This window comes from Martes martes (assembly GCF_963455335.1).
Source record: "Martes martes genome assembly, chromosome: 9".
Lineage (NCBI taxonomy): Eukaryota > Metazoa > Chordata > Mammalia > Carnivora > Mustelidae > Martes > Martes martes.
In genome coordinates this window covers 22,517,450-22,544,939 of record NC_137896.1, presented here as the reverse complement: position 1 = coordinate 22,544,939, position 27,490 = coordinate 22,517,450, and the positions used below count along the sequence as shown (strand labels likewise).

At 44.7% G+C, this 27,490-nt stretch overlaps 2 protein-coding genes across 3 annotated transcripts; one reads left to right on the top strand and one right to left on the bottom strand.

Moving 5' to 3' along the window:
* Positions 1-357: 357 nt before the first annotated feature.
* On the bottom strand, positions 358-26,103 carry NFS1 (NFS1 cysteine desulfurase). 2 transcript variants are annotated; one of them, XM_080813279.1, is made up of 13 exons: positions 25,971-26,103; positions 24,817-24,926; positions 23,995-24,111; positions 22,188-22,271; positions 14,958-15,110; positions 11,260-11,353; positions 10,376-10,510; positions 6,637-6,794; positions 6,105-6,210; positions 5,944-6,025; positions 5,185-5,268; positions 4,494-4,583; positions 358-1,030 (listed from the first exon to the last, which is right to left on the bottom strand). In XM_080813279.1, the coding sequence occupies exons 2-13, from the start codon at positions 24,841-24,843 to the stop codon at positions 967-969; spliced, it is 1,194 nt and encodes a 397-aa protein (XP_080669405.1). In that variant the 5' UTR covers positions 24,844-24,926; positions 25,971-26,103; the 3' UTR covers positions 358-966. The 2 variants fall into 2 exon arrangements, with proteins under 2 accessions (XP_080669405.1, XP_080669404.1); XM_080813278.1 differs by lacking the exon at positions 25,971-26,103 and adding an exon at positions 25,540-25,693.
* On the top strand, positions 25,712-27,367 carry ROMO1 (reactive oxygen species modulator 1). Its single transcript, XM_080813280.1, has 3 exons — positions 25,712-25,797; positions 25,986-26,116; positions 27,178-27,367. The coding sequence occupies exons 2-3, from the start codon at positions 25,986-25,988 to the stop codon at positions 27,284-27,286; spliced, it is 240 nt and encodes a 79-aa protein (XP_080669406.1). The 5' UTR covers positions 25,712-25,797; the 3' UTR covers positions 27,287-27,367.
* The last annotated feature ends 123 nt before the right edge of the window (positions 27,368-27,490 follow it).

Here is a 27,490-nt window from a genome sequence, read left to right as displayed (position 1 = left end):
GAGCCACCCAGGTGCCCCTGAAAATCACGTTTTTGCTTACGTAACATCTCCTTCAAAAGTCACCTACAGGGCGCCTGGGTGGCTCAGTTGCTTAAGCGACTGCCTTCAGCTCAGGTCACAATCTCGGAGTCCTGGGATCGAGTCCCACATCGGGCTCCCACCGCTTCTCCCTCTGACCTTCTCAGCTCTCATGTTCTTTCTCACTCTCAAATGAAAAAATAAAATCTTTTTAAAAAATAAAAATAAATAAAAATTTAAAAAGTCATCTACAGGAATAAAGTGGAGTGGTAGTTTGTTCCTGGTTCCCAAGGACAGGTTAAAATTTTCTCTGAGATTTTCATAAAGTCACAAATTAAATAGAGGAAGGTGATTTTATTTCTCTAATCTGCAAATTAACAATTTTTTAAAAGAAACATAAATTATTAGAATAGTGGGTGGAGTCATAGATATTTCTAGCTCCATTCAGTCAAAAAAAATGAAGGGGGACAAGAACAGGAGATAAACCTTCTAAGAAACTTGCTTCAGTCTATAATCAACATGAAGAGGTGGATTGTGGAGCCAAAAAAGAAATTAAATAGTAGATTATGCTTGTTCCTGAAGGAATCAGTCTTGCTGAGCAGTAGTAATAATTCAAATGTCCACATAAAGCACTGAGGTCTCTGAACAAAGAACCTTCTTCCAGTTGCTCTGGCTCTCCACACCAAGAACATCCATTCACCGTAACACAAGAGGACTCCTGGAGAGAAATGGTGAGGGTTCCCCACCAAAGGAGCTGAGGCTCAGGAAAGATAGTTTGTGTTTCTATTTTGGGTTGATGGTGGGCTGATGCTGAAGTCAACTGGGCTACAGCAATTCTGGTTTGAACATGAAACACCCACTGGGCATAACAAGGTACCCAGATGTGCATGGGTTGGTGAGGCAGGAGGAAGCAAGGCTGGCACAAAGTCAGAGGCCCAGCCCATTCTTCTAGTGTTGGGTCCACTTGATGCTCTTGAGGTCAATGCCATCCTGCACCATCTCCCAGAGAGGGCTGTCAAGGAAAAGAGACACTGGGTGAGTAAAGGCTTAGATAGGAAACAACTGACATTGCTCTCTGACCCTTGAGTCCTGAATTATCTCCACCTGTTCTTCTCGCTCCATTTTCTTGTCCTGAAAGACCCAACATGGTGGTTAGCGAGTCTTTCCCAACTCTCTCTCTCTCCCTTTTTAAAAAGATTTTATTTATTTATTTGAGAGAGAGAAAGAGAGCAAGAGCAGGGGGAAGGGTGAGAGGGAGAGGGAGAAGCAGACTTCCTGCTGAGCAGGAAGCCTGATGTGGGACTCCATCCCAGGACCCTAGGATCGTGACCTGAGCTAACGTCAAATGCTTAACCAGCTGAGCCACCCAGGGGCCCTCCCAGCTCTCTTTGAACACTTGTCAGCTCTAGCCTCTCCATAGCTGCCAACAAACAATAACTGAGTACCCCAGGCTCAGCTCCAGTGGGGCCAAGCCAGTGGTATAAGGTTGTGGTTATATTCAACAAGCTCTCATCCATTCGTGAGAGACTATGGACACATTTTCCCTGGTGGAATCAAGACCATTGGAACTGTGTAAGCAGCAAGTTTCAGCCTCTACTCATCCCCATCATACATGAACCACTTTCAACACTTCTCTCTGGTTTTTGCTCTACTTCTCAGTTAGGTCTAGACCTTAGTCCTGAATTACCTAGGTATGTAGCAACTGTAACCAATTCCTACCAGCCTCATCTCCCCAGAGTTGGACTGTGCTTCCAATTCAAAAGTACCTCTTGGATATTAGACTTGAACGTCCCATCTCACACAAGAACTACTGCTGATAAACCTACTAAGCTCTGATTCCATTCAGCTTCAATGCCTGAGATGATATTCCCAGAACAGATATTACCTTAATGTGTTATGACTATGGGATTCTGGTTTGGATTTCCCCAGTTAATCTTCTTCTACCCAATTTCATTCTGTTCTTGCCTTATCTCTCTCCTTTATGTCATGCATTCCCAGCATGCCTTTTTTTTTTTAAGATTTTATGTATTTATTTATTTGACAGACAGAGAGCACAAGTAGGTAGAACAGCAGGCAGAGGGAGAGGAAGAAGCAGGCTCTCTGCTGAGAGGGGAGCCCGATGCGGAACTAGAACCCAGGACCCTGGGGTCATGGCCTGAGCCGAAGGCAGCCACTTAACCGACTGAGCCACCCAGGTGCCCACCAGCATGCCTATGTATGACATTTTCCATGGCTTCTAAAGTTAGCCATCTCCTTTCTGTCCTTTCTCTTAAGAGGTCACTTACTGTCATAGACGTACATTATAAAGCTTTAGCTGAGGGCTAATAAGACCAGGCTGAATTTAGTTTGCAAAGGTCAGAAGAAATAGGGTGGAGACACTGAAGCCACAGATAAGAAGAATAAGGTTTTGCAGAAAGGTCTGTAGAAATGCCCCTTCAGTGTGCCAGAGAGTACCAAAAGCCAAGCCAAGGAGGAATCTTTTTTTTTTTTTTAAAGATTTTATTTATTTATTTGACAGAGATCACAAGTAGGCAGAGAAAGAGGAGGAAGCAGGCTCCCCGCCGAGCAGAGAGCCCGATGCGGCGCTCGAGCCCAGGACCCTGGGATCATGACCTGAGCCGAAGGCAGAGGCTTTAACCCACTGAGATACCCAGGCACCCCAAACAAGGAGGAATCTTAAGCCTAAGAAAACTGAGCAACCTGTAGATATTTAAGCAATACAACTAGACATTGGGAAGGAAAATCCAGAGCCCAGAAAGGTCTAGTAAAGTTCATAAAGGGAAGAAGGGAGTATACACGAACTTCCTCACTCAATAACTAGACCAAGAGAATCCTGAAAGTTGAATTTAAGGAGCATGGAGCCAGACTCTGAAAAACTCCAGAGGCCTCAAAGTCCCCAGGAAGAAGTGGAGCTCTACAGCTACTACAGGAAGCCCTGGTGGCAGCAGCTGACAAAGCATCTCTTGACCTTGTTTATAAAGCATCTTTACAAAGAGCACTTTTAGTAGTTCCCAACCTTTTGAGAATCTGATGAAAACTATGAACCCGCTTTCAAAAAAAAAAAAAAAAGCAAAACAACAAAATATTTAGAATACAATTTCAGGGCTATCATGTACCTCCTAAAGTTGAGCCACAGAACCCAAATTAAGAATCCCAGGGCAATGGGGCACCTGGGTGGCTCAGTGGGTTAAAGCCTCTGCCTTCAGCTCAGGTCATGATCCCAGGGTCCTGTGATCGAGCCCCGCATTGGGCTCTTTGCTCCATGGGGAGCCTGCTCCCCCCACCGACCCGCTCTGCCTGACTCTATGCCTACTTGTGATCTCTCTCTATCAAATAAATAAATAAAATCTTTAAAAACAAACAAACAAACAAAAGAATCCCGGGGCACCTGGGTGGTTCAGTTAAGTATCTGCCTTTGGCTCAGGTCATGATCCCAGGGCTCTGGGATCAAGTCCCACATCCAGCTCCCTGCTCGGCAGGAGGCCTGCTTCTCCCTCTCCCACTCTCCCTGCTTCTGTTCCCTCTCTCGCTGTGTCTCTCTCTGTCAAATAAATAAATAAAATCTTCAAAAAAAATTAAGAATCCCTATCTTTTTTTTTTTAAGATTTTATTTATTTATTTGACAGAGAGAGAGATCACAAGTAGGCAGAGAGTCAGGCAGAGAGAGAGGGGGGAAGCAGGCACCCTGCTGAGCAGAGAGCCCAATGTGGGGCTCGATCCCAGGACCCCGAGTTCATGACCTGAGCCGAAGGCAGAGGCTTAACCCACTGAGCCCCCCAGGTGCCCCAAGAATCCCTATCTTGAAGGAAATTTATCTCTACTTAGTCTACAAATCGCTAATTTTGTATTGATAATAATACTACAATAATGAAAAACATCTGAATTTATGTAGTTCTTTAGTTTTTAAAAACTTTTTGTCCTGGGGCGCCTGGGTGGCTCAGTGGGTTAAAGCCTCTGCCTTCGGCTCAGGTCATGATCCCAGGGTGCTGGGTTCAAGCCCCACATCAGGCTCTCTGCTCAGCAGGGAGCCTGCTTCCTCCTCTCTCTCTCTGCCTGCCTCTCTGCCTACTTGTGATCTCTATCTGTTAAATAAATAAATAAAATCTTTAAAAAATAAATAAATAAAAAGATTTCATGTTCTTTAAAAAAATAAAAAATAAAAAAAAATTAAAACTCTTTGTCCTATCTGAAAACAAGTAGCCAAGATCATCTACTACCAGGCTTTGTGGAACTTTTATTTATTTATTTAGTAAGCTCCATATCGAATGTGGGGCTTGAACTCACTGCCCCGATATCAAGAATCACATGCTCTACCAACTAAGCCAGCCAGGGGCCCAACTCTGTGGAACTTCTAAATCCTAAAATCCAAGTATTCTCAAAGGCTGGTTTCTGGCAAGGTGAACACATAGCCTGAGGACAAGAGAAGAGCCAGCACTACAATCTCTTTCAAAGGCTCTCTGCTACATAGTGCATACCTCATTTCTCGAAGACGCTTCACATGGTGAATGCACTTCTCCACTGTGTAGTCCACTTCCTCCTCTGTAGTGAAACGGCCAATGCCAAACCTGAAAAAAGGCACAAGAGAAGAACTCCGCATCTGAACTCTGGCACCAGAGTAAATTCATTCAGCAGATACTCAATAAGGATCTATTCCACAAAAAACATGGAAAGAGCAAAGCCAGAGTTTCTCAGAGCGTGGGTCTGTGGATCACCCACATTAGTGTCACCACAGTTTTCTTTCTTTCTTTCTTTTTTTTTTTTTAATTATTTGAGAGAGAGAGGATGAGAGAGAGAGCATGGCGGGGGGGGGGGTCAAAGACAGAAGCAGACTCCCCGCTGAGCAGCGAGCCCGAAGTGGGACTCAATCCCTGGACTCAACGGTCATGACCTGAGCTGAAGGCAGTCGCTTAACCAACTGAGCCACCCAGGCGCCACCAGAGAAGTTTTTCTCCTCCAGTCCTAGTGAATCAGAATCTCTGAGTGTGGGACTCAGAAATCTTCACAAACTTCCCAAGTGATACTCAATGAAGTCTGAGAGCCGCTGCTCTAGCAAATTTCAAGAAGAATCAGGAAGGGATAAGGAAAACAAGTCTGAGGAGACTATAATAGGAGATGAATAACACGAAAGAGGATGTTTTCATAAATGTTGCCTCTCAACTGACTGACCTGATAGAAGAGTGAGCTAAATCCTCATCAGTGCCAATTGCTCGGAGGACGTAAGAGGGCTCCAGGGATGCAGAGGTGCAGGCACTGAGGAGAAAAACAAGGAGACTTGCTCAGTTCATCATCAATGTCTGCTTTTAGCCACAAACCTCTTGATCCCACCCCCAGGTCCCTGAAGTCATCACATGGAGATAAAAGAGACATTCTCATCTGGTAGAGCTAAAGGGCCTGATGCTGCCTCCATTTTCTGGAATGTGAACCTACCACCTCTGGCCCTTGTGGAGGATATCCTCCTTGAGCAAGGACATTACCAAAGCATGACAGAACATGACACCATGTGAGCTGGGTCTGACCACCAGAAACAGTGGAGAACCAAGTGCTCACTCCCCTATGACTGAACACACCATAAGTACCAGCCTAGAAGGCAGCTAAACCCTAGGTGGCCTTTCGAGCATCCTTCAGTTCTGGAGGTCTGCAACAGAACTGTTGCAGCTGTTCTGTGCCAGCATAACACAGAACAGATGCATGCATCTCCTGCGGCCACAAAAGGCACAAAATTCTACTCCAGGAAGCCCTCTTACGGTGGCAAACTTCAGCCAGTGGCAAGCCAGCTAAAAAATCAGCACTTATAAAATACCTCTACTTAACCAAGAGCTCTTGTGCCTGTCATCTTCACACTAGGAAGCTTAATAATCTGCTTTAGTACTTAGAGGCCAGGCTAATGAGCCCTGTCATAGTTCTGGTCTATCCAGTCCAACTCACCTCCCTGAGGATAAGGCGACATCCTTGAGTGCCATCAGCAGACTCTCCCCCTCCACATATGCAAAGGAGAGGTTGATACAGCCTGGAGAGAGAATTACTATGAAAGGAGGTTCAAAGTCTCAGACTCTTCCAGAACGGGGATAGAAAGGGCATGTCCATACCTGGGTAGTGGTGCTCAGGGTCCCCATTCATCACCACATCTGGAAGGCTCTTCATTATCTTCTGTGTGAGCCGCTCTGCTAACTTGGAGATCCGCTTATGGTCGTACTGAGGAGCAGGTAATGGAAGACTAAGCATAGTGACCAATAACAGCTCAGAAACACACAAGATAAGGAGTCCTCTCCCTGTGCTCAGAAGTGATTGGGCATCAGACCCACCTATCATCCTGTTATTACCCATGGAGACCACTGTATCCTCAGCACAGAGCACAGCACCTGGCATGCAAAGCTGCCCCATAACTGGACTCATGGTTCCAATAAGCTAGAAATAAATGAGCTGATAATTACTAAAAGGACCCAGATTTTGGAGCCCATAACACCTCCCTCAGAGCAAGATGCCAGCAGCCCTGGGACAAGGACAGATTTTCTAAATCTCCTCTTCTGGCAGAGGTCTGACTCAGTTGTGCTGAGAAGCCTCTAATGGGAGACCCAGCACAGGGGAAGAAGTTGAGGAAGGGAACTGCTCTCCCCATACCTCCATCTCTTGCTGTGCCACCTCACATGCGGCCCCCAGCCCCACGACCAAGGGTGTGGGCACTGTCCCAGACCGCATACCCCGCTCCTGCCCCCCTCCACTCTGCAGGGCCTCCACACGCACACGGGGCCGGCGACGAATGTAGATGGCACCAACCCCTGGGAAAAAAAGTTTGTTACAAAAGAGAAAAAAAGAAAAATGCGGGTGAAACAAACTGTCACTTTCAAAAGGGGTCAAAATATTCTTTCAACTTTACTGTAAGCTTGAAACTTTTCAAAATAAAAAAAAATGGAGGAAAGGGAGAAACCGCAGTAAAAGCATAATATTTTTAAAAATTATTTACAATCAGGAAGGTAAATACTTAGAGTAATGACCACATGGTTTAAAGTAGCTCCCTATGCATGTCTGAAATGAGATCATGCAATTCATCATTATTCTTAAGAGTAAAATAACCAGAAACAACTCAGATATTCATCATCAGGGGAATGGGCAAATAAATTATGATACAGTCCACACACAGAAATACAAAGCTGGTGTATACAAGAAAGAGGAAGCACCTTGTGTACTGCTACTGTAAAATCGCCAAGATGCATTGTTAGAAAACTGGTGAAATCTAAATAAAGTCTGTACTTTACGTTAAAAAAAAAGCCATTATTAGGTGAAAAAAGGAAGATGCAGAACAATGAGTATACTATGCTATTTTTTGAGTAAAAACAGAGGAGGAGGAGGGGTTAATATATATATGCTTGCAAACACATAGAATAATATATATATGCTCGCAAACACACAGAAAAATATCCAAAAAACAGCCTCCTCAGAGGAGAACTACATTAATGGCAGAAAGAGGTGACAGACTTTCTGGCCTTGTACTTTTTTATAGCTTTTCAATTTGGAACCATGTAAATATATTACCTTGTCTAAACAGAATAAAAGAATTTTTAAGATTGATTTATTCATTGAGAGAGAGAAAGAGCAGAGGGAAGAGTGAGAGGGAGAAGCGGGCTCCCTCCTCCACCCAGGAGCACCCAGAATAAAATTTTTAAAAAAGGGGCAGGTAGGGACGCCTGGGAGGCTCAATTGTTAAGCATCTGCCTTTGGCTCAGGTCATGATTCCAGGATTCTGGGATAGAGCCCCACATTGGGCTCCCTGCTCAGCAGGAAGCCAGCTTCTCCCTCTCCCACTCCCTCTGCTTATGTTCCCTCTCTCTCTCTCTCTGTCAAATAAATAAAAAACAAATCTTAAAAAAGAAAGAAAGAAAGAAAGACAGGCGCCTAGGTGGCTCAGTGGGTTAAAGCCTCTGCCTTCGGCTCAGGTCATGATCCCAGGGTCCTGGGATCAAGCCCCACATCGGGCTCTCTGATCAGCGGTGAGCCTGCTTCCCCCTCTCTCTCTGCCTGCCTCTCTGCCTACTTGTGATTTCTGTCAAACAAATAAATAAAATCTTAAAAAAAAAAAAAAAGAAAGAAAGAAAGAAAGCATTAAAAAAAAAAAAGGTGGGAGGCAGGTGCCTGGCTGGTTCAGTCAGTGAAACATATGACTCTCGATCTTGGGCTTGTAAATTCAAGCCACATATTGGGTGTAGAGATTACACAAAAATAAAATCCAAAAAAAAAAAAAAGAAAGAAAGAAAAGAAAAGAAAACAGGTGCACCTGGGTGGCTCAGTGGGTTAAGCCTCTGCCTTTGGCTCAGGTTATGGTCTCAGGGTCCTGGGATCAAGCCCTGCATCGGGCTCTCTGCTCAGCAGGGAGCCTGCTTCCCCCACCCCTGCCTGACTCTCTGCTTACTTGTGATCTCTCTGTCAAAGAAATAAATAAAATCTTTAAAAGCAAAAACAAAAACCAGAAACCAAAAAACAAAAAACTTTGGGGAAAAAACAGAGAAAGATCAGAGTGGATTTAAAAATTACAATCTCCCAAAGTGTATCAAAGCTTAAAAATGTATATAACTTAAGGGGCAGCTAGGTGGCTCAGTCGGATGAGTGTCTTGACTCTTGGTTTAAGCTTGGGTTATGGACTTGGGGTTGTGGGATTGAGCCCCATGTCAGGCTCTACACTCAGCAAGGAGTCTGCTGGAGATTATCTCTCCCTCCCTCTGTTCCTCCCCCTAGTTGTACACTCTCTCTCACTCTCTTTCAAATAAATATAAATAAAATCTTCATATACACACACACACACACACACACACACACACACACACACACACACATATATATATATAAAACTTAAGACTTGGCAAACTTACAGGAATTTCATGCCAAAATATGAGCATGAATGTGCTAAGATATTCACAAAGTAGTCACAGGTTTTAAACAGAGTGGCCACTTGGTAAAGTTCATCTTCTTCCACACAGAACAACTTCTTGGGCAAAGATTGTAGGTACTACCAAAACTAAGGCAGTACCCCCAAATTTATGACAAAGGACCCCAGTTTTGAAATAATTTATGTAACAAACTACACTTAATTAAGAAATATTTGGGGGCACCTGGGTGGCTCAGTGGGGTAAAGCCCCTGCCTTCGGCTCAGGTCATGATCCCACGGCCCTAGGATCAAGCCCGGCATCAGGCTCTCTGCTCAGCAGGGAGCCTGCCCACCCCCCCCACCCCCCACCCACCCGCCTGCCTCTCTGCCTACTTGTGATTTCTCTCTCTGTCAAATAAATAAAATCTCTTTAAAAAATAAATAAATACAATTAAAAGAAAAAAATTATTCATTTCCTCATCAAATTCAAGTATCCTTACTATATGAATCTCTGCGGTTCCCAAGTTCAGAGAGCACGTGCTCTGACCCCACATCTGGTAGTGAAGGATACCATTTTATCTAAATCCACTGAGATCATGATTTTAGAAAGCAGGAGTTTGGATAGTGAGAGATACCTATACACATTTAAATGCTTATCAGAGTTTCTGCTCCATTGGTTTTGTCAAAATACATATACCCACAATAAAAGCCAATAAAGGCAACATTTTAATTAAAGATAGAATACCTATTGCATTTTTTATAATAATAGCTCACAGAAACACTCTATAACCTCTGGGAACCTTGAAAAGAAGCCATCTTACATACTTCCAGGAGCTATCACAGCTTTTTCCTCAGGGTGTATACCCCAATGACATACCCTACAAACGTAGAAAGTATACCAGCAATACCAACCCCCACAGACCCTCACCCCAGAGACAAAGGAGTTTTATGGCTACCTCCATAAAATAGAAAACAAGATTGGAATGAAAAAAATTCTAGCTAGGAAACATTCCTGGGCCAAAAGGACCATAGGGAATAGACAAGTATCCTTGAGAGACTAACAGGAACACATTAAATCTAGGCATAAATACTAAGACATGTAAAAGCCTAATCTCCCCCTAGGCTACAAAAAGACAGGGAATGAAGGACTCAAAGAACATTGCTCTGAATATCACAGTGTGGCAGACAAGATAGCTGGACTTATCTAGCTAAATTTGATATGACAAAACCCTTTGTTCCTCAGTCAAATTAACCTCTACTTGCTCTCCAAGAATTTTCTAAAGAGACCATGGAACAATGGACTGCTATATACAGTTAACTTCAAGAGCCTACAGACAGGCAAGTGTTCCTGGTTATTGCTAAAGGACACTTGCATTCTGCAAGACACTATGAATGTAAACTTCCTCTGAGAGCAACGGTAGTCCCAAATGAGTTCAAGGAACTTCTGTCAAGGAGTTTACTGGGAGGTCTGAGAAAAGGAACTCTAGGAGAGGCTGGTACCTTTGGGACCATAGATTTTATGACCACTGATGCTCATGAGATCAATTTTCATGTCATTGACGTCAAGTGGGATTTTTCCAACAGCCTGGGCTGCATCGGTATGGAAATATATCTTTCTGGAACTGCAAATCCGCCCTAAGGAAACAACAGAAGGGAAGAATCATAGCACAATGTTGGGAAGTCACCTGGCAGTGACCCGACAATGTACCTTGAGTTCTAAAGCAAAATTGCATTTGGCACTAGCCTCTAGCCATAAAATAAATAACTTCTCATTCTCTCTCTCTCTTCCTTTCTTTCCCTCTCTCCCTCCCACTCTCTCTGTCATTCTCAGCTAGCTTCCTTTACTAGAAAAAATAAGGGCAAGTACACATCACCAAATCAAAACATCCCTGATATTCTGATGCCTAAGATTCTTCTTACCTTGTTAACACAGCCTTTTGATATACCAGATTAGCTTTTATATTCCTCTTAATTTAAAGGAAGCAAAGATTAGCGGATCTATTTGCTAATATGCCTTAGGAGTTACAGAGTGAGTCTCCAGCTGTAAGTGAGCATAATAAAGAGAGGTACTGAAGTGACAAAGGTGAAAGAGGAAGAGAAGAAAGGGTGGTGTTGTGTTTTGGGCAGCAACTGCAGTTAAATGAAAAGAACAGAAAGAATACTAGACCTGGATTCAAATACTACTATGCCATACACAGGAGGTCTTTGAGCAAGGATCTGAAACTCCCTTTCCCTTAATCTCCCTCCACTGCTATGCCATACACAGGAGATCTCTGAACAAGGATCTGAAACTCCTTTTCCCTTAATCTCCCTCCCAGACCACTCTTATTCTTCATATGGATCCCAGTGGTGGGCAAGCATCAAGGTTCACCCATAGTACTCACCTATTTCCGCAATGGGCTGCTTCACTCCAATCTCATTGTTCACAGTCATAACTGAGACCAGGCTGGTATCTGGCCGGATGGCAGACTCTAGTTCCTAAGAGTATCAGGAGCAAGGAGACTATACAGATCCAACAAAATCCTCCCTAACTCAGAATGTAGGCAAGCTTAGTCTTGAAAAGGGGCCTTTCACCACCCACTTATCAGAATGGTTAAAATAAAAATGGTGACAACCCAAAATGCTGGCAAAGATTCAGAGAAACCGCATCATTCACACACTTGGTTATTACTATTAGTAAGAACGCAAGATGGCATAGCCATGCTGGAAAACAGTTTGGCAGTTTTTGTCTCCTACTAAACATGAAATTACCATATGGCCCAGTAATTGCACTGTTGGGCATTTATCTCAGGGAAATGAAAACAGATTCACACAAAAAACCTACACATAAATGTTCATAGCAGCATTTGTCAAAAAAGCCCAAACCTAGAAACAATCCAGAGGTCACTCAACAGGTCCATGGTTAAACTGTGGTACTTCTACCACATGGACTATGACTCAGCAATGTGGGGGGCGGGGGTGCAGGGAGAAGCAGGCTCCCTGCCGAGCAAGGATCCCGACACAGGGCTCGATCCCAGGACCTTGGGATCATGACCTGAGCCAAAGGCAGAGGCTCAACCCACTGAGCCACCCAGGCGCCCCCAACTCAGCAACAGAAAGAACAACTACTGAGTCATATAACAACCTAAATGACTTGCCAAAGCCTTGTAGTAAGTAAAAAAGGCTAGTCCCAAAAGGTTACATACTTTAGGATTTCATTTATATAACATTATTGAAATGAAAAAATTAAAGAAATGGAGATCACATTAGTGGTTTTAAAAGAACAGCGTGACACATCACTGTGATGATGACACTAATTTGATGGTGGCGGTAGTTACACAGACCTACATGTGATGAGTGAGTCCAAGTTAAACCGGGAAAAGGAGAAGAAGACTGGCAGACTGTGTCAATGTCAATACCCTGTTTGTGGTATTTTACTATACTTCTGCAAGATATTATCACGGGGGAAACTGGGTAAAGGGTACATGAGCTCTCTCTTACTATTTCTCACAACCACATGTGAATCTACAATTATTTAAAAATTCAAAATTTAATAAAAAAAGAGTGAGAGAACCTTTCCTATGTAAGGTTGTCAGAGTAAGCTGCAAACAACAAAGTAAGTAACAAAAAACAAAGTTATTGGTGACAACACTGAGGTAGGGACCTCATCGGACTAAAATGTTCCTCTTAATGGAATTATTAATCAGCCTCCCAACATCTTGCTTTCCCAGACACTGGTCTATTAGGGGGCTCAATGTCATGTTTCTTTCAGCTTCTTGTTTGCTTCCTTCATAGCATTCATCCCAATTTCTAACTACTTCATTTATATGTTTGTTTATATGTTAACTGTCCCCTTCACTAGAATGTAAGCTCCCTGAAGACAGGGACTAAGCTTGTCTTGTTCATCCCGATATCCCTAGTGCCAAGCACTATGGCATAATAAATATTATAAGGTGAAAGAAAACCAAAGCATTAAGGAATTTAAGGAATTTAGTTCTCTAAATTATTAAATATGAAGTATTTATTTATATAAACATAAAATATTAATAGGGGTTGCAGCAGCCAAAAAGATTTCAGCAAAAGAGCGGAACTTGAGCTAAATGGTTAGAAGAGGGGGAGAAGTAAGGAAATTGCAAAGAAAAGGAGAAGAGATCAAAGGTGAGGGCCTATGTGAGAACAGGTCCACAGCACGACTGGCCAGGGCCGATCAGGGAGATACGAAGGCAGTGTGGCTGAAGTGGAGGGTTTTAAGACGGGGCACAGTGGTCAACAATACTGGAACACTAGGTGACAACCACCATGCCTATTCTGAGACCAGTATTACCCTTGTATCCAAACCAGACAAAGATACCACAAAAAACCTACAGATCAGGATACCTGATGACTACAGAAACAAAAATCCTTAACAAAACACTAGCAAACTGGATGGCTCAGTAGTTAAGCGTCTGCCTTTGGCTTAGGTTATGATCGCAAGGTCCTGGAATCGAGCCCCACATCAGTCTCCCAGCTCGGCTGGAAGCCTGCTTCCCCCTTGTCCACTCCCCCTCCTTCTGTTCCCTCTCTCACTGTCTCTCTCTGTCAAATAAATTTTTAAAATCTTAAAAGAAAAAAAAAACACTAGCAAACTGGGGCACCTGGATGGCTCAGTCATTTCAGTGTCTGCCCACAACTCGGGTCATGATCCCAGGGTCCTGGGATTGAGCCCTACATCGGGCTCCCTGTTGAGTGGGGAGCCTGCTTCTCCCTCTCCCACCTGCTCTTACTCTCTCTCAAGTAAATAAAATCTTTAAAAGACAAACAAAACAAAACAAAACAAAAACACTACCAAACCAAATCCAGCAACCTACCAAACAATATATACACCATATTAATAGAAAACAAAACCCCCTCAATAAAAACAAAAAACTGATGAAACCAAAATGTATTCATGATAATAAAAAAAAAAAAATCAACAGACTTGGAGGAGAACTTCTTCGATCTAACAAAGGACATTCATGCAAGAATGGCTCTGAAAAATCCACAGTTAAGAACATACTTAATGAGGAAAGCTTTCACTCAAGATCAGGAACAAAACGAGGGGGTCTGCTCTCACCACTTCTATTCTGCTTTGTACTAGAAGTTCTTGCCAAGCAACTGGGCAAGGGGAAAAACAAAAAAAGGCATCCAGGTTGGAACCAAAGTAAAACAATCTCTACTTGCAAAAGAGAGAGTTCTATTCACAAACTGCATCTCAGGATTTGACTAGGGATGCTGATACTCAAAATGTGGTGAACAAGGGGCGCCAGGGTGGCTCAGTGGGTTAAAGCCTCTGCCTTCAGCTCAGGTCATGATCCCAAGGTCCTGGGATCGAGCCCCGCATCAGGCTCTCTGCTCAGTGGGGAGCCTGCTTCCTCCTCTCTCTGCCTGCCTCTCTGCCTACTTGTGATCTCTGTCTGTCAAATAAATAAATAAATTTTTTAAAAAAATGTGGTGAACAGGGCACCTGGGTGGCTCAGTGGGTTGAGCTGCTGCCTTCGGCTCGGGTCATGATCTCGGGGTCCTGGGATCAAGTCCCGCATCGGGCTCTCTGCTAGGCGGGGAGCCTTCTTCCCTCTCTCTCTGCCTGCCTCTCTGTCTACTTGTGGTCTCTGTCTGTCAAATAAATAAATAAAATCTTTAAAAAAAAAAAATGCGGTGAACAAGATGCGTGAACTCACTACGCAAAATGTACATATAAGGATATGGGCCATAAAGGGAAATATTCTTCACAAAAACTACACCTCCACTTTAGAGGGATAAGAAACATCAGCACAGGGGAGGAGGAGGCCAGAGTTTTCCATGGTGAGTGTTGAGTCCCTGGCATCCTGCACACACACCCAGTGGCCCTCAGACACACCAGGAAGCGTTGACAAAGCTGAGAAACAACTCCTCCAGAGAAAAAGAAGATGGTACATACTCAAGGGGAACATATGTTCATATGCTCAGTTTCTCTCCCAGGCCTATTTCTCTAAGCTTCCCCTCACCATTAGATCTAGTCCTTGAAGACCCAGCTCAAGCTGAAGACAGTTACAGGCTGAAGCCAAGCTGCTCCTATTTTGCCCCTCCTGTCAGTAGCCACTCTTACCTTCAGGTCGATGATCCCACTCTTCTTCACCGGGAGGTATGTGACCTGAAAGCCCTCAGCTTCCAGTGAACGGCAGGAATCCAAAACACATTTGTGCTCTGTCTGAGTGGTGATCAAGTGCTTTTTCCGTGACCTATAGAACCTGGCCACCCCCTAGAAATTGGTGGTGGTAGAAGGAAGGAAGGTATACTCAGATTAACAGCAAGGACTTCAATCCCACTTGAAAGAAAAAGTGGGAAAGAGCTGTATGCTCCAACATCAATTCTGTGACACCAAGTGCATGTCCTACAATTCAACTGAATTCTGACACTAACTACCATGAGTTAGTACAAATCCCGCAGCTTACGGGGCTCAGTCCCACGAGACTAACTCCACTTCAGATGTCAGTCACAAGGTCCAGGTGTCACAACCCAGCTTCCAATACTTTCGCCCAGCTGGCTACAAATTCAGGACTTCCCATAGCCCCCCAATAATTCACCCAAATAACTCTCCAAAGTGGCTGAAAGCACTACACTATTACAGTTTTATTACAGAGGATACAATTCAGGAACAGCCAAATGGAAGAGATGCATGGGCGAGGCTGAGGAGGGGATGGGCACAAAGTTTCCATGCCCTGTCTTTGTGAATCTAGGCAAGCCACCTGTCCAGCACATCCATGGTGAACACCAACCTGGAAGATCCTCTGAGCCTTACTGTCTGGAGTTTTTATGGAGTTTTTTAAGGCATGACTGATTAAATCACAGGACTGAGCTCAATCTTCAGTTCCCTTCTCCTACTCTGAGGAAAGTAAGGTTGAAAGTTCCAACCCTCTAAACACATGTTTTATTCTTCCGAAGCAGGAAGCCAGTCCCTTGCAACCAAGAGTCCACCATGAGTCACTTCATCACCATAAACTCAGATATGATCCAAAGGGGTTTGTTATGAATAACAAAAGGCATTTCTATTATTCAGGAAATCCAAGGATTTTTGAGGCTCCAGCAGGAATTTTTTTATATAAAAAATATATTTTTTATAATACCACAGGCAGAAAATAGGGAACATGCCTATACTTGCATCCCAGAAAAAATCCTCTCTCTTTATTTCCACTTAATAGTAAAACATGCAAATATGGTGACAGTGATACCCAAAACTGGCAGTGTAGAAGTGAAATGCATATACTCATTCCCTGCTGATGTAAGTAATTATGCTAGAATCTCTTCAGAAAATTATTTAGAAAGATGTCTTAAGGGGCGTCTGGGTGGCTCAGTGGGTTAAAGCCTCTGCCTTCGGCTCAGGTCATAATCCCAGGGTCCTGTGATCGAGCCCCGCATTGGGCTCTCCGCTCCATGGGGAGCCTGCTTCCCCCTCTCTCTGTGTCTGCCTCTCTGCCTACTTGTGATCTCTGTCTGTCAAATAAATAAATAAAATCTTTAAACCAAAAAAAAAAAAAAAAAAGGAAAGAAAGATGTCTTAAAAGCTGTATTGAGGGGCACCTGGGTGGCTCAGTGGGTTAAGCCTCTGTCTTTGGCTCAGGTTGTGATCTCAGTGTCCTGGGATCGAGCCCCACATCAGGCTCTCTGCTCAGCAGGAAACCTGCTTCCCCCTCTCTCTCTCTGCTTGCCTCTCTGCCTACTTGTGATCTCTGTCTATCAAACAAATAAAATCTTAAAAAAAAAAAGCTGTATTTTTTTTTAAAATGTATTTATTTGTTAGAGAGAGCGAGCGAGCACAGGCAGACAGAGTGGTAGGCAGAGGCAGAGGGAGAATGAGGCTCCCTGCCGAGCAAGGAGCCCAATGTGGGACTCGATCCCAGGATGCTGGGATCATGACCTGAGCCGAAGGCAGCCGCTTAACCAACTGAGCCACCCAGGCGTCCCTGTATTCATACTCTTTAATTGTGATTCTTCATTTGGGGATTTACCTTAGGGAAATATTTCAAAAGACAGGTCAAGCTACAGAGATTAAATACATTTTTGCGGTATTTATAATCTTTAAAAAAATAGAAAAATTATTGTTAATTGAATTTAAATTTTTTAAAAGAGGAAAAATTAAACACATCTAACAACAGAGAAATAAAGAATAAAATATGATAACACAACTCCATGAAAAAGAAGGTAGTTATATTAAAAATTATGAAGTTTGAGTGATGCCTAGGTGGCTCAGTCACTTAAGCATCTGACTTCGGATCAAGTCATAATCTCAGGGTCCTGAGATTGAGCCCCATGTGGACCTCCTTGCTCAGTGGGGAGTTGGCTTCTCCCCCTCCCCCTCCCCCTCCTCCCCCCTTGTTCTGGCTCTCTCCCCCCATCTCAAATAAATAAAATCTTTAAAAAATTTTTTAAAAAAGTAATAAAAAAAAATGTGGTGGATCTCAATCTTGGGGTCGTGAGTTTAAGGCCCACAGTGGCCTCCACACCCAGCATGGAGACTATTTAAAAAAATAACAAACATGGGGCGCCTGGGTGGCTCAGTGGGTTAAAGCCTCTGCCTTCGGCTCAGGTCATGATCTCAGGGTCCTGGGATCAAGCCCTGCATCAGGCTCTCTGCTCGGTGGGGAGCCTGCTTTCTCCTCTCCTCTCTCTGCCTGCCTCTCTGCCTACTTGTGATCTCTGTCTGTCAAATAAATAAATAAATAAATCTTAAAAAAAAACACACAAAAAACCCCATGCAACCCAATTCCCCCAAGCTTATAATAGAGTACTACTTTAAAAGCAGAATATGGGGGGGGCGCCTGGGTGGCTCAGTCATTAAGCGTTTGCCTTTGGCTCAGTTCATGATCCCAGGGTCCTGGGATCGAGCCCTGCCTTGGGCTCCTTGTTTGGCAGGAAGACTGCTTCTCCTTCTCCCTCTGCTGCTCCGCTGCTTGTGTTCCCTCTCTTGCTGTGTCTCTGCCAAATAAATAAATAAAATCTTAAAAAAAAGAAAAAAGGCAGAATGTGGGATGCCTGGATGGATCAGTCAGATAAGTGTCTAATTCTTGGTTTCGGCGCAGGTCATGATCTCAGGGTTCTGGGATCCAGCACCTCCCTGGGCTCCACATGCTCAGTGTACAATCTGCTGGACATTCTTTCCCCTCACTCTCCCTCCTCCTCTGCTCCCTGCTTGCACCCTCTCTGCCCTCACACTCTCTCTCTCAAATAAACAAAATCTTTAAAAAGCAGAGTATAGGGGTGCCTGGGTGGCTCAGATGGTTTAGCATCTGCCTTCACCTCAATCATGATCTCTAGGTCCTAGGACAGAGCCCTGCAACAGGCTTCCTGCTCAGCAGGGAGTCTCCTTCTCTCTCTTTCCCATTGTCCCTCCCCACTGCTCATTCTCTCTTTCTAATAAATAAATAAAATCTCAAAAAAAAAAAAAAAAAAGGCAGACTATAGGGGCACCTGGGTGGCTCAGTGGGTTAAGCTCAGGTCATGGTCCTGGGGTCCTAGGATCCTGGGACCGAGCCCTATGTCAGGCTCACTGTTCAGCGGGGAGTTTACTTCTCCCTCTGTCTCTGCCTCTGCCCCTGACTTGTGCTTGCGCTCTCTCTCTCAAGTAAATAAATAAATTCTTTTTTTTTTTTTTTAAGATTTTATTTATTTGGGAGAGAGAGAGAGAAAGAGTGCACAAGCAGGGGGAGCAGCAGGCAGGCAGAGGGAGAGGAAGAAGCAGGACCCTGGGATCATGACCTGAGCCGAAGGCAGACTCTTAACCGACTGAGCCACCCAGGTGCCCCGAAACAAATAAAACCGTTTTTAAAAAATTTAAAAATAAAAAAGCAGAATATAAAACTAATTAGGCCAAAATTATAACTACATAAAATTTATATGTTCTGGAGGATAAGGATCATAACAAGGAAAACATTTAAAAGTTCCCCACTCCTGGACAACCCATTCAGGACCCCTCTCACTCCAGAGAGCTTTCTTTCTTTGCTTTCTGTTCTCACCTTCCCTTAATAAATTTTCACTTCACTTAAAAAATAAAAAAACAGAAAAAGTTTCCCACCCCCTTCTACTCTCTCCTATCTGAGTTACCCACAGTGTTGAATTCTCTAACAACAGATTTACCCATTTAGGAGACTAAGGGGAAAACTGTTTTTTTGTTTTGTTTTTTTAATATTTTATTTATTTATTTGACAGAGAGAGTGAGAGAGCACAAGCAGGCAGAGGAGCAAAGGGAGAGGGAGAAGCAGGCTCCCTGCTGGGCAGGAAGCCCGATTCGGAGCTCGATCCCAGGATCCTGGGATCATGACCTGAGCCGCTGGCAGTCGCTTAACCAACTGAGCCACTCAGGCACCCAAGGGGAAAACTGTTACAACTATTCTTAGCAATCCTGGGCCTCTAGGTTTGAGTAGAAACAGTAGAGAGTTTCAAAGTTTTAAAAATGCTCCTCATTCCAGAAATCATCCCCATTTCTGGAGGGATCTCCACCCTGGTTCTGTAGTTTCTGCGTTCCAAAGGATGGACACCTTCCAGCTAACAGAATCAGACAGATGACTCTGGAGCTCCTCCCAGGCCCCCTACACCCACTCTAAGCTCAGAAAAACCAAAACTGGCAGCACAGTTGAGACACAAACGTGAGAGGGGATGGAGCCAGTTGAACCTAGAGCAGTACACCCTTTCTCAGAGCCTTGGTATTTACCCAAGTGGTACTGGCAAGCAGGCCCAGTACAATGTGATTAAGTTGCATGAAATACCAGCATGACTGCTGAGAACGGAACTGTACTTTTGTTAGCACCAAAGACCCAAAGATAGACTGACTGATCTCAGAGTAGGTGGTGAATGTAGAGGTTGCTTTTAGACAATAGGCTTGAGCAATAGACACCTGATCAAAGTAAAAGGGCCCACAACAACTCCCTTGCTAAAAACAGACATCATGAGACTCACCTCAATATATCCATAGGCCCTGAGTAAACAACGGGCTACTTACAACCAGGCACAGTTGCCAATCCATCCCCATACCTCCTCACCTTCCCCTTTAACAAGTAGCCTCCACCCACTGCCTTCTTGCAGACCGTCTCTCCTTTGCTCTCTTGCCCACCACTTTCCTGGTGTGTATTCAATAAACTTCTATTGCCTTTGTTCTACCTCAGGTGAATCCTTTCATCAGCTGTGAAACCAGCTTCGACCCAATCAGTTCACCCCACATTTTGGGGGCCTCCATCTGATTGAGAGAGACACCACAATGCAGTGAATGCCTGCAGAAGTGCAGCAAACAATACCTCAAAATGGGAACATCTAATGAAACAGGAGGGGCACCTGCCTGGCTCAGTCATAGAACATGCAACTTTTGGTCTTGGGGTTATAAATTCAAGCCCTACGTTGGGTGTAGAAATTACCTTAAAATATAAAATCCTGGGGTGCCTGGGTGGCTCAGTGGCTTAAGTATCTGACTTTTTTTTTTTTTTTAAGATTTATTAATTTATTTTAGAGAGAGAGCACACAATCAAGTGTGGGGAGGGCCAGAGAGAGAGGGAGAGAGAGAATCCTCAAGCAGACTCCCTGCTGAGTGGGGAACCTAACATGAAGTTTGAACCTAGGACCCTGAGATCATGACCTGAGCCGAAAAGAGTCAACCATTTAACTAACTGAGCCACCCAGGCACTCCTTGGTTAAACAACAACACTTGATTTTGGCTCAGGTCATTATTTCAAGGTTGTGAGACTGAGCCCTGTGTCAGGTTTCATGCTGGGCATGGAGCCTATTTGAAAGTCTCTCTCTCCTCTTCCTCTGCCCTTCCTCCTCACCAACTCCCACTCGTGCGTGTTCTCTCTCTCAAAATAAAAAGCGAGGGGGCCACCTGGGTGGCTCAGGCGTGAAGCATCTGCCTCTGCCTTTGGCTCAGATCATGGTCCCAGGGTCCTGGGTTTGAGCCCCGCATAGGGGTCCCTGCTCAGCAGAGAGTCTGCTTCTTCGTCTCCCACTCCCCCTGCTTGTGTTTCCTCTCTCGCTGTCTCTCTCTGTCAAATAAATAAAATTGTTAAAATATATATATATATATATGCACAAAATCCTTTTTTTTTTTTTAAGATTTTTATTTATTTATTTGACAGAGATCACAAGTAGGCAGAGAGGCAGAGAGAGAGGAAGGAAGCAGGCTCCCAGCCAAGTAGAGAGCCCGATGCGATCTCATGATCCCTGAGATCATGACCTGAGCCGAAGGCAGAGCCACCCATGCGCCACTATATGCACAAAATCCTTAACAAATTTAAAAATTTTAAAAAGGGTACCTAGGTGGCACAGTCAGTTAAACATTGTACTCTCAGTTGGACTCTTGATTTCTGCTCAGATCATGATCTCTGAGTCATTGGATCAAGCCCCATGCTGGGCTCTGTGCTCAGCATGGAGTCTGCTTGGGACTTTCTCTCCCTCTGTCCCTCCCTCAACAAAATAAATAAATCTTTTTTTTTTTTAATAAACCTTTAAAAATAAAGAAATGGAAAAACTTGTTCCAAATAGATCTCATCAGAAAGAAAAAGGAAGACTGAGAGGAGGGTTAGCCCTGAAATCACATATGTAAGAGTGAAGCTGGTAACCAGAAGCAGAGGAACATGCCCAACTACAAGTGGATTTTGGGCTTCACTGTAATTAGATCAAAAGGATGGTGAAGGGGCACCTGGCTGGCTCAGTCGGTGCAGTGTGTGACTCTTGATCTCGAGTTTGTGAGTGGGAGCCCCACAATGGAAGTAGAAATTACTCAAAAAAATAAAATCTTAAAAGAAAAAAAAGCATGAGGAAAAGGGTTGAGTCACCATTATCCACTCCCTGAAGTAGCTGCCATCCAAAACACCAGTGGTTTTTTGTTTGTTTTTTTTTAAAGATTTTATTTATTTACCTGACACAGAGACAGCAAGAGAGGGAACACAAGCAGGGGGAGTGGGAGAGGGAGAAGCAGGCTTCCTGCTGAGCAGGGAGCCCGATGTGGGGCTCAGTGCGGGACTCAATTCCCAGGACCCTGGGATCACCACCTGAGCCGAAGGCAAATGCTACCTAGGTGTCCCCAAACACTAGCGGTTAATGGTTAAAAAGCCACCTCTTTTCATGTCCAACTACCTCACTGAACTTAGTTCAACAAGAACAAAGATTTAAGAAGAAGTAGATCACAGAAGGTTGAAGGAAGCAACAGATCAGAAAGAATGTATGTTTGCCTGTGTCTTTTTTTTTTAAACAGGGTAGGAATAAGTAGCTGGGAAATACATATATGAGGCCAAATGATGGAGGGACACCATCTCCCATGTCAGGAAAGCCCAGATATGCCCTCTGGTTCTCTTACCTTAATTGCTATGTTGTTAGATTCAGTAGCGCCACTAGTGAAAATGATCTCACGAGGATCAGCCCCAATTAGAGATGCTACTTGCTGCAAACCAAGAAACAGAGATAAGTAACATCAGTCTCCCAGGCAGGAATGTAACTGCAGACATAGCTAGGACAGAGCTCTGATTCAAGAGGAGCTCCACTGCATCCTATCAACTACCCAAGAAGCTCTGGACCCACCACAGTCAGACAGATTCAATTCCATCCCAGATCTGAGGCTCTTTCCTGCCTCATACAAAATAACAATAATAATAATAATAATAATAATTCTTATTTTTTTTTAATTTTTAAAATTTATTATTATTTTTATTAACATGTAACGTACTATTTGCCCCAGGGGTACAGGTCTGTGAATCATCAGGCTTACATATTTCACAGCACTCACCATATCACATACCCTTCCCAATGTCCATAACCCAACCACCCTCTCCCTACCCACCCTCCCCCCAGCAACCCTCAGTCTGTTTTGTGGGATTAAGAGTCTCTTATGTTTTGTCTCCCTCCCAATCTACTTGTATATTTTTAAAAGATTTTATTTATTTCTTTTTGTTACAGATTTTATTTATTTGAGAGAGAGAAAATGAGCAGGGATAGGGGCAGAGGGAGAGGGAGGAGCAGAATCCCCACTAAATAGGACCCTGGGATCATGACCTGAGCAGAAGGCAGAAGCTTAACTAACTGAAACCACCCAGGCTCCCCAAAGATTTTATTTTTAAGTAATCTCTACACCCATGTAGGACTCACAACCCTCTTATCAAGAGTCATATGCTCTACTGACTGAGCCAGTCAGGTGCCCCTATATTGGCTTTTTAATTATTTATGTATTTATTTATTTATGATCTATTTATTTATTTGAGAGAGAGCATGTGCAAGCAAGTGGGGCCCAGCAGGGGGGAGGGGCAGAGGAAGAGGGAAAGAAAATCTCAAGCGGACTCCTCACTGAGTGTGGCTGAGTGTGGAACCCAACATGGGTCTCCATTTCAAGACCCTGAGATTCTGGCCAGAGTTGGAATCATGAATCAGATGTTCAACCAACTGAGACACCCAGGTGCCCCAAAATACTGGCTTTTTAAAAAAAAATTTTTTTTTAAGGTTTTATTTATTTGACAGAGAGAGAGAGTGCAAGCAAGGGGAGCGGCAGGGAAAGGGAGAAAGCAGGCTCCCACAGAGCAGAGAGCCCGATGAGGGTCTTGATCCCAGGACCCTGGGATCATGACCTGAGCTGAAGGCAGACACTTAACCAACTGAGCCACCCAAGTGCCACAATATTGGCTTTTTAAAAGCTGGGTGGCTCAGTCAGTCAAGCAACTGAGTCCTGATCTCAGCTCAGGTCTTGATCTCAGGGTCATGAGTTCAAGCCGTGCATCAGGCTACACGCTGGGCATGAAATCTACTTAATCTACTTAAAAAAATAAAAGGCACTTACTGAGCTTAGTATGTATAAGCATTGTGTTAATAAATACATCATCAGCAGTTTCTCACTGAATTCACACAAAAACCCTAAAGAATAGGAACTATTACAATCTCCATTTTCAATGTATGGAAATTAAGACTTAGAGAAATTAGGTAACATTCCAGAGGTCATTTAGCTAGGAAATGTAAAAACTAATAAAATCCCATCAGAGAGACCCCAAGGCCCGCTCTTTAAATCTCTTCCTGAAAGAGCCCCAAACCATTTCCACCTCCATCCAGAGCTATCAAGTAAATGCCTCCCACAGTCCATTGAACCTCTGACATCAGAACCTCCTAGAGTCTTCTATACTCACCTGGCGAGCATGTTCCATGGCTGCCTCACTCTCCCAGCCATAAGCATGTGTCCTGGAGTGTGGGTTCCCATAGTAGTTGACTAGGTAAGGGATCATGGCATCAAGCACCCGAGGATCCTGAGCACAACAGAAAAGATCAGTCCCCTTGAGTCCATAGATCACTCCATCCCCTCAGACCTGCCCAATCTGCCTCAACATACTCTGAGCCCTTCAGACACTACCTAGATTGAACCTCAAACATTCTTCCATCCCCTCAGGTACTAAACAAATATCAGCCTAATATACGCCCACTCTCAACCCACCTTAAATCATTCTACCAGATGATTATTCTACCATCTCCTCAGGTAATCTACAAACATTGCCTTGTCCTTGCAGCTGTTTCTGCATCCTGCCAGGTGATGTGATCTACAAGGGCCAGCATATGACAAGAAACCACATGTTGATGAAATCTTCCACTAATATCGAAGTGCTTATCATGTGCCAGTTTCTGTTTAAGGGGCTGCTTTATGTCTTTTAACCCATTTAATACTTGCCCAAATTCACATAGTAAGTAGCAATCCAGCTAATTCCAAAGCTGATGCTTTTATTCCTACTATAGTGCCTACGCTGAAGTGATTTGACCAAGGTCAATAGCTAACAATTAGTAGAGGCATTTCTAGTTTATTACAGCTTAAACCTCCTGACTTCTGGCTCATTGCTTTTCCCAACACATACTTCACAATGGCTATCACTTCTGGAGGATCCAGTCATTTCTGTGCATTGTCACTTCTGCAATATAATTGTTATAAACAGCCTTGGGGAGAGCTGTCCCTCCATCCTTACCAGAGGAGTCGTAGCTTGCACATCCATATACAGAGGTCGCAGCTCTGACTCAGCCTGTGGAGCAGTGGCTGTAGCTGAGGGAACGTCAGACTGGGTAGCATGGTCTACAACTGACCAAGAAAAAAAAAAAAAGAGGTATGGAGTGGCCAAGCTGAGAAAACCTATGGACACAGGGTATCCAAGACAGCAGAAGGTGAAAGCTGGATGGAGGTGAGATGAGCTGAAAGGATGCTGGGGTTGAAGCTCAATGGAAAAGAAAACAAAACATCAGAGAACTTAAGCAAACTGTAAAGGAAGAGAGGGAGACCGTGGCCTTGGAGTGGGGGTGTTGGGACAATATTCGAATTGCTTCGTTGAGAGCAGGGAGGGATCTGAAAGGGCAAAGCCATTTACAAGGACTGAGGAGACAGAGTAGGTAAAATCTCCCTCAAAGATTACTGGCTAGACAACTAGCATCTCTTAAAGTTGGCCAGGAGAGGTCTGAAGACCGATCAAGCTTCCAAGGATCCCAGGGCCTGTGGGGTAGGATCTGAAGGGCGACAAGGTGAAGTCAACCGATCTGAGGGCGAGCCTGAGGAAGTTTGAGGGGTGCAGCCAGAAGGCAGGGTCAGGGGTCTGGGTAACCGGCGGAAGAGCGAGGCTCTGTTATATTCAGGTGCGTCGCCACGCCAAGGGGGAAGGCGCCTGCAGGGACGGTGATGGCGAGCAAGGCCCGGAGCGTACCGCGCAGGCGCAGCCCCCGAGTGGGCGCCGTGGAGCTGGGCCCCGGAGCGACCGGCACAGCCGCGGCCGCCCGCCTCCAAGCGGTTCGCAGCAGCATGGTCCCGCAGAAGAGCCCCCCGCCCGAGGCGGCGGCAGTCCTCAGCTACGCGCTCCCGGAAGTTCTGCTCCGCGCCCCGGAAACAGTTCCTCCGGTCGCGGCGCGCTCCGCCTCGCGTTCTGTGTGAGACGTAGAGCTGAGCGACCGAACCCGCGAACGAGGTGAGGTGGGGGGCACCGTGGCGCGGGGACCCGAACGCTAAGAGGGTGATGGAGTCGGGTTACGCGCTTATTTTCCTCCCTGGACTTCCCCGAACCCTTGGATCCGCTCCCCACCCCTTCCCCTCCGGCCCCCGCCCGACTCGGGCAGGCGGCTAGGCCCACACTCCCCTAACCTTCAAACCCCGCAGATGCCGGTGGCTGTGGGGCCCTACGGGCAGTCCCAGCCGAGCTGCTTCGACCGCGTGAAGATGGGCTTTGTGATGGGCTGCGCAGTGGGCATGGCGGCCGGGGCGCTCTTCGGCACCTTTTCCTGTCTCAGGTGAGGGGCGCGGGCGGTGATCTCTGGGCGGGACTACCGGACTTGCCCGTCCCGCGCCTCTTGGCCGGCAGCCTGGATAGAGCCTACTTCGTTTCAGTTCCCTCGCTGTCCTATAACGAGCGAGACAGATTTCCTACTCACCTTCAGTCTGCAAGGAAAGGTTGGAAGCCTCGGCGCTTGAGAATACGAGTTCTGACTCAAACTGAAAGTCAGAAATTCTGACTCTACTCCTTCTGTAACCTTAAGCACGTTGGAGTCTGGGTTTCCTTAAGTGGAAAGAGGTCAGTAACATCTACCTCATAGAGGTGTAAGGGTCTAATCAGAGCACACGTACCACAAAATGTGGCATATATTAAGTGCTCAATAAATGGTTGTTACTACTGTCGCTGCTGTTATTTTTATTTCTAGTTGCGCATCATGAAACTAAGTTGAGCAATTTTATTGTCCGACAAACAAGATATAGATACGGAGCAGATAAACTCTAAACCTACACCCTAAATGTCATTTTCACGTGCAGTAGATTATTATTCCCATTTTTCCACAGTGTTAAGTTACCATTTACTGAGCACTTACCCAGTGTGAGTCACTGGTCTAAATGCTGCATGTGTTCTCACAACCATCCCGGGGTTATGGTCCCCATTTCAGAGTTAGCACAGCCTGTAAATTGCAGAGCTGGGTCATGAACACAGATCTGACTCCACAATCATTGCTTAAAACCAGGAAGCCATCAGAAAGACAAATGTCTTTATTGGAGCATATGGGTGTTTTATACATAGATTATATCCTGGAGGTAAAAGCAAAACAAAAAACTAGTTTCTCAATCTACTTTGCATCAGTTGCCTCCCACAAACTGAAGGCAGGTCATACGATATTCATCAGAATACCCCTAGAGACCCTGAAGCATTGTTTTCTTAGTCATTACCCACCTCAGGTGGGAAGAGATAATGTCTTGGCAGGCTTCAAGAAAGCCTACTAGGAAAACAAATTGGAAAAGGGCAGTTAATGCCATTTCTTGTATTTTTGTTCCCAGTTGGCCCCATCTTCGTTTCCTCCTCTTTTAGGATCGGAATGCGGGGTCGGGAGCTGATGGGCGGAATCGGGAAAACCATGATGCAGAGTGGCGGCACATTTGGCACATTCATGGCCATCGGGATGGGCATCCGATGCTAATCAGGGCAGTGGTTGCCCAGTACAGCTACCCCTTCCCATCAGTCCCAGCTCATGTACTATAATAAAACAAGTCTTTGAGTAGTCGGAGTGTGTTTAAAGGCCATTTTTTTCTTCACTTTCCACCCATAACCCATCTTAGAGAAAGCTTCAGAGACAGGCCAATGAGTAGGTTTGGGGTCTGTCTCTTAAATCCTGTTAATCCAA